Here is a 17513-nt window from a genome sequence, read left to right as displayed (position 1 = left end):
TTCGTTTACGAGAAAGCCAAATTCTCTCAAAAAGTTAAGTAGGACCAATTTTTTATAAAAAAAATCCAATTTCATTATGAATGTTAATTAATTTATATAATTATTGAATAAAAAATTTTCTTTGAGATTATGAAAAGTTCTTTGAAAAGTTATTTTTTCTCATTTTTAAATATTGTATTAGCCTATTTATTTATAATCCAAATTAAATAACTTTAAATTCAATATTTAAAGAATAATTTTGAAGGAATTGAGTTACTTCCCCCGACGATAAAATTGAGAGGTTTACATTTTGACCGAACTTAGCATGCAACAGTAATACGTCTGGAGTGTCAATTAATAACAATCCCACAACAAGTAAAATTCAGATTTTTATTAAACATATTTTTTCCTAAAAGTTTTCTCAAATTACTATATATACATATGTGGATAAAATAATAGTAATATTGTAAAAAATTAGATAATTTTTTTTATTTGAGAACCTCTCAAAAGTTCATTCAATTTATCAATTGTTTCAGTTTGATGTATATTCATTTCTGGAGCCTAAAACTTTAGCAATCATGACAATATCATATTCTCTTTCTAACTACGCAATGTAAGGGTATCCTTAAATAGATATTCCTTTGTCTTTTATGCCGCAGTTGTTTTTGTTTTCATATCATACAAATTGCTTTCCTTTATCAGCCCTAGAATAAAATTTGATTCTGATATAAATTCAACAATTAGCCAAACAAATAGATTTAAGCGACCAGATAAGTATGAACTTCTCACAGATAGGCCGCAAACATCTGAAATCATATTACCATACAATAAACACCAATATTTAACAAATCCCTTGTATGAACGAACATTTCCATTAATAAAAGAGAACAATGAAAAAGCCCAAGCTATTAAAGAAGCATTTTTGCATGGATGGAATGCATACAAAACTCGTTGTTGGGGTGAAGATGAATATGTTCCCCACAGCGACAGCTGCAGCTCTACTCTCCATGCTGCATTAACAATAGTTGATTCGCTCTCTACTCTTTATCTGATGAATCTGACAGAAGAATACCAAAGAGCACGCGATTATATTCAAAACGATTTTAAACCATCCGGAAGTTGGAGTTTATTCGAATTTCTCATTCGGTTCGTTGGTGGATTTGTTTCTATGTACGAATTATCTCTTGACAAGCTCTATTTAGACAAAGCTGTCGAATGTGCCGACGCCGTCTATCCTCTTATGGAATCAGGCATTTTTGGCGGCGGTGTTAAACTAGGAATCGATCAGAATGGGAAAATTAAAGCATCGTACAGTTCAGGCGGCGGTAGATCTGTTGCTGATTCAAATACTTACCAACTTGAGTTCATTTCTCTTTCAATGCTCACTGGAGATCCCAAGTACATTGACTTAGCAATGAAAACATACAAAAATATGTGGGAACGCTACAAAAACAGAGGATTAATTTCAGATAGTTTCAGCGGAAGCAATCTCCACGTTGGAGGAGGTATAGATTCATACTACGAATATATCATAAAGATATACGTGATGACACGAGGCGTTGCCCGGCCATTCCTCGACAAATATCTACAAATTGTCAAAGATATCAAGGAAAAGATCGTCGTCCACTCAAAGAAGTCGAACTACACTGGCCTCGGCGTGTACTCAGGCGGTTCAGTCAATCCGATGCAGGAGCACCTCGGCACATTCGCCGGCGGAATGATTGCGGTCGGAACTGTAAAAGAGAATCCGCACGCAGCTGAAGACTTGCAGCTCGCGGACGATCTAACAACAGGGTACGCGAAGGCTTACGAGTTCACGCAGACAGGCGTAGGGCCAGAGCGCGTGAGGTTTTCGAACAAAGAAGGGAAAGATTTCGAGATAGAAAATCCAGTTTACATGCTGAGGCCGGAATCATGCGAGAGTGTTTACGTGATGTGGAAATTCACTGGACTTCCAAAATTTAGGATGTACGCTTGGAACATGTTCTCTGGAATAAATAAATACGCAAGGAAGAGCAAGGGATTCGGACATATAAGGGATGTTAACAATGCAAATGACACTCGCTCCTACGGCAACCAGGAAAGTTTCTTCTTCGCAGAGACATTGAAATACCTTTACCTGACATTTGCTGATACTTCACTCATTTCGCCCGCTCAATGGGTGTTCAACACAGAAGGACACCCACTCAGGCACTTCACAGAAGAAGAAGTGCAGAAATGGAAGGACAAACTTAACTTCAAATAAGGATACCCTTACGTGTCAGATTTTTTGCGCATACGAAGAAGTCATGCTAGACATGAGCTATAAACCTGAAATTTTAGCAACATATTTAAAACTTTTTAAACTACAATACACTTTAATATTCAAGAACAAAAATATTCTTTTTTAGAAATTACATAATTATTTTATGTGAAATCTATATAAAAACATATTTTGCGAGCGTAACTTTTTTCTTTATAAGCACCTTATATGACTGATAAACTGTGAAGGCACATAATTGTTAATTCATAGAGTTGATATGTTTCCAAAATTGAGAGGAAATTTGAAAATTGAATACCCTTTCAATTCAATTTTCAAAAGATATCAGCTCCTTCAATAATTGAAGGACGATTTTGATCATTTGCTCTTAAAACAAGTATGCCATGGAGAAAAAAGTTACGCTCGCAAATCTGAAATATAACTATCATATAAAAAAATTAAATTTCTAATTTTTTACTCTATAGATATTATTGGCCACTTGTGTAATGCATAAAAGTTTATGTCATATGCATACATTTGGAAGTATGGGAGACGAGGGAAATTACTTCTATGAGGCACTAGGATTTTTAAAAATTTCTCTATCGGACTCACCATTCAATTTCTCGAAAATTAAAAAAAATCAATAATAGCTAAAATGTATTATGCATAACAAATTTTAATGTTACACGGTATTTTTTGAACTTCATGACATGAATTTTCTTTATATTATTTTTTTTTGGATTTTCTATGATTTATGCGATAGGCTGGAACAACATTGTAAGTGCAATGATATCATTTATAGAGAAATCTAAAACTTCAGCATTCAGAACTCGCAACCACAAAAATATTCATTTGCTAAGTAAGTAAAGTTGATTAAGTTCGACACTTAGCTTTTATACGTAAAACCAAGTGTGTATTGTTATTTCTTGTTAAATTATTGAGAAAAAAATAAATTGTAAGAGAAACGATACTGATTATTGAAATAATATTGAGGGTAGCTGCAGATTTCTTCATTAACATGCCGGAAATTTGTTAATCTTGGTTTTCTATCATAAAATCTGTCGAAGAATCTAAAAACGGAGATATGAAATAGAGATCATGTAAATCTAGAGTATCCTGTCAGAAAAATAGACTAAGCATGTAACCCTTTTTTGGTCATAAACACTTTTTACCACTTAGTCATACAGATGATCATTAAATTTAAACGAGCACTTTTTGTCAGAATTTATTCTTTTACAAAGACAGAAGATTTTAGTATTATTTAATATTAGTGCTGTAGCAAAATTCAAAAAACGGTGAAAATTCAGTGAATTTGTGAATTCACATTTTTTTTCGACATTTTTGATATATCCATGCACATTAAGAACACAGCTTTGATACGCTTAAAAAAGCATATTTCATATGAAATTGTTAAAGAAATAAACAATTTATATAAAAATTGCACTTATGGGCAGTTTAGATATATAATTTATATATAACATATATACAAATCCATAGACAAAGTGCAATAACTACAATGTTGTAGAAAATTACAGCAGAAATACTGACTTTTTGAAGGATAATAAGAATTCTTCTAAAAATACTGAAAATTAACATATTTCTGTACTCAATTTAGTATATGCACAGAAGTTATGATTTGGTGTTAGGTTTTTATGCCCCAAAATCTAGATTTTTGTGACATCAAATCTTATTAGTGGATAAATCAAAGACTGTCATTTTGAAATAAGCTCATATCAATAAATATCCATTTAAAAGCCTTATTGTAATATGTAACTAGCAAAAAGCCTAATATTTATCAAAATTAATCAAATCAAATGATCAATATTCATGATATGTCATCAGCAATAGCTAATTGATATTTTATTTTGTATTGATATTCATTTTTCTCATATTATACACGATTATATCTCTTTTTTTAAAAAAAGTTTTTATATTAGACATGAAAGTTGAATTAATACAATTTTGTACTAGAGTTTGTTTGTATATTAAATAATAATGATATATACTTCAACATATTGCGTCTCACCATTACCAAAATGTAATTTTGCATACAATTTTCTTTCATTTAACAATGATGTTATTTGAAAAGTGATACTTCCATGATTATTGATTAATGTTCCATCATATATAGGAATGAATGTTAAACAAGACACGCCTGCAGCTGGGTGCATTCGTGGCATTGTGATAAGGCTTATATATAAAGACTTCTCTCGATCAGCATTACGTCAAATGAATATTGACCCATTATTTTGGCGATGCGCTAGTTCCAAGTAGAAATGCTTTGGTATATTTAGGTTATGTCTATATGTTATGAATCATGGTATTATTGATAAAAACGTTCTTAGTCATTAAATCAATCCTAGTATCTAAAGATATAATTTAGATTTTTTTGTTTATTGCTAAAATTAAATACAGTATAACTTTCTTTCATATTGTCGGTACTAACAATACAAGATTGTGTTGAAAAAAACTTAAATATGCATGAAAATTAAATTTAATGTGTAAATATGATAAAAATTTCAACTTTACTAATAACATACATAAGTTTCTGATAGTTTAATATAGTTCATATTGATGTGACTGTAAACTATATCAAAAAAATATTTTTAAATATTGTTATGCAAATAATGGGATTTCTAAGGAAAAAATGATTATATTTGTTATATAAAGCAATCTTTTTAATTATTCACTACGTTTATTACATTTTTTGCCGACCATTTACGTAATATGCCTCCACCAAGCAGACGCAAACAACAAAGTCGTGAAGCTAACGAAAAATCAATTGAAGCAAGAAAAAACTCCCAAGAAAAGAATGCGCCAAAGGAAGTCGATCCAAAACACTGGACTGCTTCTGTAATTGTTAATGGTGACTCTTATACTCGAGCAAGGAATTTATTTCAAGATAACAATATTAAAGTGCCGAGTGAAAAAGAGTTTTACCGTCATCAAAAAGAAATAGGTAAGGTAATACTAGAATATAAAGAGCAATCTATTAAAAATGCTCAACAAACAATGAAGAAAGATACATTTTTAAGCACTGATTCGCATTATAATGTTGGCAGAAATGCTACAGCGTGCCAAAGTTTAATGATGGACAACCGTGGAAAAGTTGTTGGTGAAACAACTGTTATAAAAAAGAGCTCTGGAGGAGACTTTGAAGGCCCATCCAACATGATGGAAACAGAATGTACAAAGAGGATGATGTCAAATTTTGACTTTACAAATGTTTCCACAGTGGTTCATGACAATGACAATAAAACGAAAGCCATCATCCAGCAATATGCTCCGAATGCTAAAATTACACTTGATCCTCGTCATTGTGTACGTGCAGTTGGCAGAGCTTTCGAAAAGCTTGAAAATGGTGGATATAAAGAAGCAGCAGGAAAAGAAACTGTTAATCAACAGAAAGAAAGTGAATCACAGCCAGCATTCCCAATCAAATCTAAAGCAGAAGAGCCGAAGAAACGTGGAAGACCATTAAAACACCAAGAAAAAGTATTTCATCAGATATATTCGAAAGTTATTAAGTGGTTCACTTTTATTATCATGCTTCCAATTGAAACAACGAAAAAAATTTTCCTATGGAAGAATACATTAAATCATTTTATCGGAAGGCATGAAAATTGCCTTCACGAAAAAGACAAAGAATATCCTGTGTTTCAGCCACTTACAAAACCTGATTTAGCGAAGCAATTTCAACGTTTTACAGATGATGCCGCAAAGTTGATTCCAGAAATTGATCCTAATGCTCAAACACAACAAAATGAATCGATACATCACTCAATGCTTACTCAGTGTCCCAAAGGAAACAACGCAAAATCGTTTGAAATGCGTACGGCTGTTACAATTTTACAAAAAAACGAAGGAGAGAAATGCAAACAAGAAATATACAATCGTGTCAATAATTACCAAATATCTCCTTCAATCCGCGAACTCCAAAAACTTGAATATGAGAAAAATAAATCCAGAAATCAAAAGAAAGCTACACCAGAAACAAGAAAAGAGATCAACAAGGCAAGAAATGCAAAAAGATTTCCTAAGGATAACCCTACAGGTGATTACAGAGGAGGAAAGTGGACCCCACAAGATATCTAATTTTCAAATTTGAAATAAACACATATTTTCTTTGTATTTGAAAATATTTTTATATTATAAGATTTTTGAACCTATAAGTAGCATGAAAAAATTATATAATTTGCTCCTTTTTTATTTTAGTATACAAATATCCCATTTGTTATATGTTCGGTATATATATGATGATATTGTAATCAATTATGCTTAATGAAGCTTTATCCCGTGAACCCCTCATATTATTGGAAAATAAATAGCGAAAACATGTAGAGCTGCTATGTTCTCAAGTGTATGCTGATTTTTGGATTATTTCATGAAAACTAATGGCGGGATATCTTGCATTATTTAAAAAAATTGAACTATGCAAAAATAAATAGTATTATATGAGAAAGGGACAGACTAGCCCATTGTCACTTTTTAATTTAGCAAATGAACGCTTATGGAGTGGAGTTTTTGGGTAAATCTGATTTGCTTATAAATGAAATAAAATCAAAAGAAACCATATTGGCATTATATTATGCAAAAATAAATGATGTTACTTAGTACTTTTAAAGTTAATTTCAGAAAAAATTTGACACAATGGTATCCGGCACATACAAGTGGTGTACAACCAAAATATAAGTTGGTTTAAACATATATTGCTATATCTCATGATCTTACTTAGTACTTTTAAAGTTAATTTCAGAAAAAATTTGACACAATGGTATCCGGCACATACAAGTGGTGTACAACCAAAATATAAGTTGGTTTAAACATATATTGCTATATCTCATGATCTTACTTAGTACTTTTAAAGTTAATTTCAGAAAAAATTTGACACAATGGTATCCGGCACATACAAGTGGTGTACAACCAAATCTTCGACTCGATGAACTTGTCATCGAGTTATATTCCAGTGTTGTTCCTTCATTTCTGATTAAGTTGCAAATTAAAGGTCTGGATTCAGAGAGAAGTGTTAAAGTTATCAAAAAAGTCACAAGAGATTTCGAAGAAATGACACAATTTAAAAAAGTCGAATGCATCAGTATGCTTGAAGCTGTTCAGAAAGGTCTGAAAAATGATACACTTGATCCCAACATTGTTTACTCAACATTAAAAATATTATTGCAAAGAAAACATTTGATTTAATAAACATTTAATTTATTATAATTAATTTTTTATTACAGTATAGTAAAAAATGCTATAAATAAATTATTATATTTTATTAAAATGTGACTTTTAATAGTAAGTGAATAAAATAAATCAGGAATTGGGAAAGAAATAAGGTTAATTAAAAATAATGAAATTACAAGTTTAAGGTTAATGAAAAGTGACAATGGGCGAGTTTGTCCCCCACTCGTATTATATTTTTTCTCATGAAATGCTATTATGAGACAACCATAAAAAACCATATGTTGTATTTTTATAATTTGATTGATTTTTTTTACTATTTCATTAATCTTTTATGAATAATAATTATTTTTAATATATGTGCTATTAAAATTTCAAATTTTGACTAATATATCTAAGTTATCTGAACGAAACATTTAGAAAATATCATACTTACATTGAAATAGCAAGTAGAGCATATTAATAGCAAGTTTCTTGGCTTTATATCTATCATCTATTGTTGTTTGATCAAACAAAATTCACTCTATTATATGGTGTCAATTAATTAAAACAATTTTTAATAGTTATTTATTTAGTGCGAATAAGTGCAAACTCATAAATGAATAACTTAATAGTAGAAATGAATTATCTGATATAAATCTCACATTTTGTCCATCAGAAATACTTTAATTGCATACGCATAACTATTAGTAATACGTCTGGAGTGTCAATTAATAACAATCCCACAACAAGTAAAATTCAGATTTTTATTAAACATATTTTTTCCTAAAAGTTTTCTCAAATTACTATATATACATATGTGGATAAAATAATAGTAATATTGTAAAAAATTAGATAATTTTTTTTATTTGAGAACCTCTCAAAAGTTCATTCAATTTATCAATTGTTTCAGTTTGATGTATATTCATTTCTGGAGCCTAAAACTTTAGCAATCATGACAATATCATATTCTCTTTCTAACTACGCAATGTAAGGGTATCCTTAAATAGATATTCCTTTGTCTTTTATGCCGCAGTTGTTTTTGTTTTCATATCATACGAATTGCTTTCCTTTATCAGCCCTAGAATAAAATTTGATTCTGATATAAATTCAACAATTAGCCAAACAAATAGATTTAAGCGACCAGATAAGTATGAACTTCTCACAGATAGGCCGCAAGCATCTGAAATCATATTACCATACAATAAACGCCAATATTTAACAAATCCCTTGTATGAACGAACATTTCCATTAATAAAAGAGAACAATGAAAAAGCCCAAGCTATTAAAGAAGCATTTTTGCATGGATGGAATGCATACAAAACTCGTTGTTGGGGTGAAGATGAATATGTTCCCCACAGCGACAGCTGCAGCTCTACTCTCCATGCTGCATTAACAATAGTTGATTCGCTCTCTACTCTTTATCTGATGAATCTGACAGAAGAATACCAAAGAGCACGCGATTATATTCAAAACGATTTTAAACCATCCGGAAGTTGGAGTTTATTCGAATTTCTCATTCGGTTCGTTGGTGGATTTGTTTCTATGTACGAATTATCTCTTGACAAGCTCTATTTAGACAAAGCTGTCGAATGTGCCGACGCCGTCTATCCTCTTATGGAATCAGGCATTTTTGGCGGCGGTGTTAAACTAGGAATCGATCAGAATGGGAAAATTAAAGCATCGTACAGTTCAGGCGGCGGTAGATCTGTTGCTGATTCAAATACTTACCAACTTGAGTTCATTTCTCTTTCAATGCTCACTGGAGATCCCAAGTACATTGACTTAGCAATGAAAACATACAAAAATATGTGGGAACGCTACAAAAACAGAGGATTAATTTCAGATAGTTTCAGCGGAAGCAATCTCCACGTTGGAGGAGGTATAGATTCATACTACGAATATATCATAAAGATATACGTGATGACACGAGGCGTTGCCCGGCCATTCCTCGACAAATATCTACAAATTGTCAAAGATATCAAGGAAAAGATCGTCGTCCACTCAAAGAAGTCGAACTACACTGGCCTCGGCGTGTACTCAGGCGGTTCAGTCAATCCGATGCAGGAGCACCTCGGCACATTCGCCGGCGGAATGATTGCGGTCGGAACTGTAAAAGAGAATCCGCACGCAGCTGAAGACTTGCAGCTCGCGGACGATCTAACAACAGGGTACGCGAAGGCTTACGAGTTCACGCAGACAGGCGTAGGGCCAGAGCGCGTGAGGTTTTCGAACAAAGAAGGGAAAGATTTCGAGATAGAAAATCCAGTTTACATGCTGAGGCCGGAATCATGCGAGAGTGTTTACGTGATGTGGAAATTCACTGGACTTCCAAAATTTAGGATGTACGCTTGGAACATGTTCTCTGGAATAAATAAATACGCAAGGAAGAGCAAGGGATTCGGACATATAAGGGATGTTAACAATGCAAATGACACTCGCTCCTACGGCAACCAGGAAAGTTTCTTCTTCGCAGAGACATTGAAATACCTTTACCTGACATTTGCTGATACTTCACTCATTTCGCCCGCTCAATGGGTGTTCAACACAGAAGGACACCCACTCAGGCACTTCACAGAAGAAGAAGTGCAGAAATGGAAGGACAAACTTAACTTCAAATAAGGATACCCTTACGTGTCAGATTTTTTGCGCATACGAAGAAGTCATGCTAGACATGAGCTATAAACCTGAAATTTTAGCAACATATTTAAAACTTTTTAAACTACAATACACTTTAATATTCAAGAACAAAAATATTCTTTTTTAGAAATTACATAATTATTTTATGTGAAATCTATATAAAAACATATTTTGCGAGCGTAACTTTTTTCTTTATAAGCACCTTATATGACTGATAAACTGTGAAGGCACATAATTGTTAATTCATAGAGTTGATATGTTTCCAAAATTGAGAGGAAATTTGAAAATTGAATACCCTTTCAATTCAATTTTCAAAAGATATCAGCTCCTTCAATAATTGAAGGACGATTTTGATCATTTGCTCTTAAAACAAGTATGCCATGGAGAAAAAAGTTACGCTCGCAAATCTGAAATATAACTATCATATAAAAAAATTAAATTTCTAATTTTTTACTCTATAGATATTATTGGCCACTTGTGTAATGCATAAAAGTTTATGTCATATGCATACATTTGGAAGTATGGGAGACGAGGGAAATTACTTCTATGAGGCACTAGGATTTTTAAAAATTTCTCTATCGGACTCACCATTCAATTTCTCGAAAATTAAAAAAAATCAATAATAGCTAAAATGTATTATGCATAACAAATTTTAATGTTACACGGTATTTTTTGAACTTCATGACATGAATTTTCTTTATATTATTTTTTTTTGGATTTTCTATGATTTATGCGATAGGCTGGAACAACATTGTAAGTGCAATGATATCATTTATAGAGAAATCTAAAACTTCAGCATTCAGAACTCGCAACCACAAAAATATTCATTTGCTAAGTAAGTAAAGTTGATTAAGTTCGACACTTAGCTTTTATACGTAAAACCAAGTGTGTATTGTTATTTCTTGTTAAATTATTGAGAAAAAAATAAATTGTAAGAGAAACGATACTGATTATTGAAATAATATTGAGGGTAGCTGCAGATTTCTTCATTAACATGCCGGAAATTTGTTAATCTTGGTTTTCTATCATAAAATCTGTCGAAGAATCTAAAAACGGAGATATGAAATAGAGATCATGTAAATCTAGAGTATCCTGTCAGAAAAATAGACTAAGCATGTAACCCTTTTTGGTCAGAAACACTTTTTACCACTTAGTCATACAGATGATCATTAAATTTAAACGAGCACTTTTTGTCAGAATTTATTCTTTCACAAAGACAGAAGATTTTAGTATTATTTAATATTAGTGCTGTAGCAAAATTCAAAAAACGGTGAAAATTCAGTGAATTTGTGAATTCACATTTTTTTTCGACATTTTTCTTGATATATCCATGCACATTAAGAACACAGCTTTGATACGCTTAAAAAAGCATATTTCATATGAAATTGTTAAAGAAATAAACAATTTATATAAAAATTGCACTTATGGGCAGTTTAGATATATAATTTATATATAACATATATACAAATCCATAGACAAAGTGCAATAACTACAATGTTGTAGAAAATTACAGCAGAAATACTGACTTTTTGAAGGATAATAAGAATTCTTCTAAAAATACTGAAAATTAACATATTTCTGTACTCAATTTAGTATATGCACAGAGGTTATGATTTGGTGTTAGGTTTTTATGCCCCAAAATCTAGATTTTTGTGACATCAAATCTTATTAGTGGATAAATCAAAGACTGTCATTTTGAAATAAGCTCATATCAATAAATATCCATTTAAAAGCCTTATTGTAATATGTAACTAGCAAAAAGCCTAATATTTATCAAAATTAATCAAATCAAATGATCAATATTCATGATATGTCATCAGCAATAGCTAATTGATATTTTATTTTGTATTGATATTCATTTTTCTCATATTATACACGATTATATCTCTTTTTTTAAAAAAAGTTTTTATATTAGACATGAAAGTTGAATTAATACAATTTTGTACTAGAGTTTGTTTGTATATTAAATAATAATGATATATACTTCAACATATTGCGTCTCACCATTACCAAAATGTAATTTTGCATACAATTTTCTTTCATTTAACAATGATGTTATTTGAAAAGTGATACTTCCATGATTATTGATTAATGTTCCATCATATATAGGAATGAATGTTAAACAAGACACGCCTGCAGCTGGGTGCATTCGTGGCATTGTGATAAGGCTTATATATAAAGACTTCTCTCGATCAGCATTACGTCAAATGAATATTGACCCATTATTTTGGCGATGCGCTAGTTCCAAGTAGAAATGCTTTGGTATATTTAGGTTATGTCTATATGTTATGAATCATGGTATTATTGATAAAAACGTTCTTAGTCATTAAATCAATCCTAGTATCTAAAGATATAATTTAGATTTTTTTGTTTATTGCTAAAATTAAATACAGTATAACTTTCTTTCATATTGTCGGTACTAACAATACAAGATTGTGTTGAAAAAAACTTAAATATGCATGAAAATTAAATTTAATGTGTAAATATGATAAAAATTTCAACTTTACTAATAACATACATAAGTTTCTGATAGTTTAATATAGTTCATATTGATGTGACTGTAAACTATATCAAAAAAATATTTTTAAATATTGTTATGCAAATAATGGGATTTCTAAGGAAAAAATGATTATATTTGTTATATAAAGCAATCTTTTTAATTATTCACTACGTTTATTACATTTTTTGCCGACCATTTACGTAATATGCCTCCACCAAGCAGACGCAAACAACAAAGTCGTGAAGCTAACGAAAAATCAATTGAAGCAAGAAAAAACTCCCAAGAAAAGAATGCGCCAAAGGAAGTCGATCCAAAACACTGGACTGCTTCTGTAATTGTTAATGGTGACTCTTATACTCGAGCAAGGAATTTATTTCAAGATAACAATATTAAAGTGCCGAGTGAAAAAGAGTTTTACCGTCATCAAAAAGAAATAGGTAAGGTAATACTAGAATATAAAGAGCAATCTATTAAAAATGCTCAACAAACAATGAAGAAAGATACATTTTTAAGCACTGATTCGCATTATAATGTTGGCAGAAATGCTACAGCGTGCCAAAGTTTAATGATGGACAACCGTGGAAAAGTTGTTGGTGAAACAACTGTTATAAAAAAGAGCTCTGGAGGAGACTTTGAAGGCCCATCCAACATGATGGAAACAGAATGTACAAAGAGGATGATGTCAAATTTTGACTTTACAAATGTTTCCACAGTGGTTCATGACAATGACAATAAAACGAAAGCCATCATCCAGCAATATGCTCCGAATGCTAAAATTACACTTGATCCTCGTCATTGTGTACGTGCAGTTGGCAGAGCTTTCGAAAAGCTTGAAAATGGTGGATATAAAGAAGCAGCAGGAAAAGAAACTGTTAATCAACAGAAAGAAAGTGAATCACAGCCAGCATTCCCAATCAAATCTAAAGCAGAAGAGCCGAAGAAACGTGGAAGACCATTAAAACACCAAGAAAAAGTATTTCATCAGATATATTCGAAAGTTATTAAGTGGTTCACTTTTATTATCATGCTTCCAATTGAAACAACGAAAAAAATTTTCCTATGGAAGAATACATTAAATCATTTTATCGGAAGGCATGAAAATTGCCTTCACGAAAAAGACAAAGAATATCCTGTGTTTCAGCCACTTACAAAACCTGATTTAGCGAAGCAATTTCAACGTTTTACAGATGATGCCGCAAAGTTGATTCCAGAAATTGATCCTAATGCTCAAACACAACAAAATGAATCGATACATCACTCAATGCTTACTCAGTGTCCCAAAGGAAACAACGCAAAATCGTTTGAAATGCGTACGGCTGTTACAATTTTACAAAAAAACGAAGGAGAGAAATGCAAACAAGAAATATACAATCGTGTCAATAATTACCAAATATCTCCTTCAATCCGCGAACTCCAAAAACTTGAATATGAGAAAAATAAATCCAGAAATCAAAAGAAAGCTACACCAGAAACAAGAAAAGAGATCAACAAGGCAAGAAATGCAAAAAGATTTCCTAAGGATAACCCTACAGGTGATTACAGAGGAGGAAAGTGGACCCCACAAGATATCTAATTTTCAAATTTGAAATAAACACATATTTTCTTTGTATTTGAAAATATTTTTATATTATAAGATTTTTGAACCTATAAGTAGCATGAAAAAATTATATAATTTGCTCCTTTTTTATTTTAGTATACAAATATCCCATTTGTTATATGTTCGGTATATATATGATGATATTGTAATCAATTATGCTTAATGAAGCTTTATCCCGTGAACCCCTCATATTATTGGAAAATAAATAGCGAAAACATGTAGAGCTGCTATGTTCTCAAGTGTATGCTGATTTTTGGATTATTTCATGAAAACTAATGGCGGGATATCTTGCATTATTTAAAAAAATTGAACTATGCAAAAATAAATAGTATTATATGAGAAAGGGACAGACTAGCCCATTGTCACTTTTTAATTTAGCAAATGAACGCTTATGGAGTGGAGTTTTTGGGTAAATCTGATTTGCTTATAAATGAAATAAAATCAAAAGAAACCATATTGGCATTATATTATGCAAAAATAAATGATGTTACTTAGTACTTTTAAAGTTAATTTCAGAAAAAATTTGACACAATGGTATCCGGCACATACAAGTGGTGTACAACCAAAATATAAGTTGGTTTAAACATATATTGCTATATCTCATGATCTTACTTAGTACTTTTAAAGTTAATTTCAGAAAAAATTTGACACAATGGTATCCGGCACATACAAGTGGTGTACAACCAAAATATAAGTTGGTTTAAACATATATTGCTATATCTCATGATCTTACTTAGTACTTTTAAAGTTAATTTCAGAAAAAATTTGACACAATGGTATCCGGCACATACAAGTGGTGTACAACCAAATCTTCGACTCGATGAACTTGTCATCGAGTTATATTCCAGTGTTGTTCCTTCATTTCTGATTAAGTTGCAAATTAAAGGTCTGGATTCAGAGAGAAGTGTTAAAGTTATCAAAAAAGTCACAAGAGATTTCGAAGAAATGACACAATTTAAAAAAGTCGAATGCATCAGTATGCTTGAAGCTGTTCAGAAAGGTCTGAAAAATGATACACTTGATCCCAACATTGTTTACTCAACATTAAAAATATTATTGCAAAGAAAACATTTGATTTAATAAACATTTAATTTATTATAATTAATTTTTTATTACAGTATAGTAAAAAATGCTATAAATAAATTATTATATTTTATTAAAATGTGACTTTTAATAGTAAGTGAATAAAATAAATCAGGAATTGGGAAAGAAATAAGGTTAATTAAAAATAATGAAATTACAAGTTTAAGGTTAATGAAAAGTGACAATGGGCGAGTTTGTCCCCACTCGTATTATATTTTTTCTCATGAAATGCTATTATGAGACAACCATAAAAAACCATATGTTGTATTTTTATAATTTGATTGATTTTTTTTACTATTTCATTAATCTTTTATGAATAATAATTATTTTTAATATATGTGCTATTAAAATTTCAAATTTTGACTAATATATCTAAGTTATCTGAACGAAACATTTAGAAAATATCATACTTACATTGAAATAGCAAGTAGAGCATATTAATAGCAAGTTTCTTGGCTTTATATCTATCATCTATTGTTGTTTGATCAAACAAAATTCACTCTATTATATGGTGTCAATTAATTAAAACAATTTTTAATAGTTATTTATTTAGTGCGAATAAGTGCAAACTCATAAATGAATAACTTAATAGTAGAAATGAATTATCTGATATAAATCTCACATTTTGTCCATCAGAAATACTTTAATTGCATACGCATAACTATTAGTAATACGTCTGGAGTGTCAATTAATAACAATCCCACAACAAGTAAAATTCAGATTTTTATTAAACATATTTTTTCCTAAAAGTTTTCTCAAATTACTATATATACATATGTGGATAAAATAATAGTAATATTGTAAAAAATTAGATAATTTTTTTTATTTGAGAACCTCTCAAAAGTTCATTCAATTTATCAATTGTTTCAGTTTGATGTATATTCATTTCTGGAGCCTAAAACTTTAGCAATCATGACAATATCATATTCTCTTTCTAACTACGCAATGTAAGGGTATCCTTAAATAGATATTCCTTTGTCTTTTATGCCGCAGTTGTTTTTGTTTTCATATCATACGAATTGCTTTCCTTTATCAGCCCTAGAATAAAATTTGATTCTGATATAAATTCAACAATTAGCCAAACAAATAGATTTAAGCGACCAGATAAGTATGAACTTCTCACAGATAGGCCGCAAGCATCTGAAATCATATTACCATACAATAAACGCCAATATTTAACAAATCCCTTGTATGAACGAACATTTCCATTAATAAAAGAGAACAATGAAAAAGCCCAAGCTATTAAAGAAGCATTTTTGCATGGATGGAATGCATACAAAACTCGTTGTTGGGGTGAAGATGAATATGTTCCCCACAGCGACAGCTGCAGCTCTACTCTCCATGCTGCATTAACAATAGTTGATTCGCTCTCTACTCTTTATCTGATGAATCTGACAGAAGAATACCAAAGAGCACGCGATTATATTCAAAACGATTTTAAACCATCCGGAAGTTGGAGTTTATTCGAATTTCTCATTCGGTTCGTTGGTGGATTTGTTTCTATGTACGAATTATCTCTTGACAAGCTCTATTTAGACAAAGCTGTCGAATGTGCCGACGCCGTCTATCCTCTTATGGAATCAGGCATTTTTGGCGGCGGTGTTAAACTAGGAATCGATCAGAATGGGAAAATTAAAGCATCGTACAGTTCAGGCGGCGGTAGATCTGTTGCTGATTCAAATACTTACCAACTTGAGTTCATTTCTCTTTCAATGCTCACTGGAGATCCCAAGTACATTGACTTAGCAATGAAAACATACAAAAATATGTGGGAACGCTACAAAAACAGAGGATTAATTTCAGATAGTTTCAGCGGAAGCAATCTCCACGTTGGAGGAGGTATAGATTCATACTACGAATATATCATAAAGATATACGTGATGACACGAGGCGTTGCCCGGCCATTCCTCGACAAATATCTACAAATTGTCAAAGATATCAAGGAAAAGATCGTCGTCCACTCAAAGAAGTCGAACTACACTGGCCTCGGCGTGTACTCAGGCGGTCAGTCAATCCATCCAGGAGCACCTCGGCACATTCGCCGGCGGAATGATTGCGGTCGGAACTGTAAAAGAGAATCCGCGCACGCAGCTGAAGACTTGCAGCTCGCGGACGATCTAACAACAGGGTACGCGAAGGCTTACGAGTTCACGCAGACAGGCGTAGGGCCAGAGCGCGTGAGGTTTTCGAACAAAAGAAGGGAAAGATTTCGAGATAGAAAATCCAGTTTACATGCTGAGGCCGGAATCATGCGAGAGTGTTTACGTGATGTGGAAATTCACTGGACTTCCAAAATTTAGGATGTACGCTTGGAA

At 31.6% G+C, this 17513-nt stretch overlaps 3 protein-coding genes and 1 pseudogene across 4 annotated transcripts, besides 5 other annotated features; all 4 read left to right on the top strand.

The window, feature by feature from the left end:
* Positions 1 to 13: part of a mobile genetic element that runs on past the window's edge.
* A 1017-nt stretch (positions 14 to 1030) lies between these two features.
* TVAGG3_1060100 (mannosyl-oligosaccharide 1,2-alpha-mannosidase protein) lies at positions 1031 to 2224 on the top strand (the record flags this gene model as incomplete). The annotated part of the gene is made up of 1 exon (XM_051255982.1): positions 1031 to 2224. One exon carries the CDS (start codon positions 1031 to 1033, stop codon positions 2222 to 2224), a length of 1194 nt encoding a protein of 397 aa, XP_051081556.1.
* Positions 2225 to 6674: a mobile genetic element.
* TVAGG3_1060090 lies at positions 4946 to 6138 on the top strand (annotated as a pseudogene). Its single transcript has one exon. A coding segment is annotated over exon 1 (1193 nt).
* Positions 6675 to 7627: a mobile genetic element.
* Positions 7628 to 8806: 1179 nt separating this feature from the next.
* Positions 8807 to 10000, top strand: TVAGG3_1060060 (mannosyl-oligosaccharide 1,2-alpha-mannosidase protein; the record flags this gene model as incomplete). Its single annotated transcript, XM_051255981.1, has 1 exon — positions 8807 to 10000. One exon carries the CDS (start codon positions 8807 to 8809, stop codon positions 9998 to 10000), a length of 1194 nt encoding a protein of 397 aa, XP_051081555.1.
* Positions 10001 to 14452: a mobile genetic element.
* On the top strand, positions 12724 to 14091 carry TVAGG3_1060050 (zebrafish ch211-108c17.2-related family; the record flags this gene model as incomplete). Its single annotated transcript, XM_051255980.1, has 1 exon — positions 12724 to 14091. One exon carries the CDS (start codon positions 12724 to 12726, stop codon positions 14089 to 14091), a length of 1368 nt encoding a protein of 455 aa, XP_051081554.1.
* Positions 14453 to 15404: a mobile genetic element.
* The last annotated feature ends 2109 nt before the right edge of the window (positions 15405 to 17513 follow it).

The sequence above is a fragment of the Trichomonas vaginalis genome, chromosome I (genome assembly GCF_026262505.1).
Source record: "Trichomonas vaginalis G3 chromosome I, whole genome shotgun sequence".
Classification (NCBI taxonomy): domain Eukaryota; phylum Parabasalia; order Trichomonadida; family Trichomonadidae; genus Trichomonas; species Trichomonas vaginalis.
The sequence above is the reverse complement of the archived record's forward strand: the minus strand, read 5'-3'. Positions and strand labels throughout refer to the sequence as shown.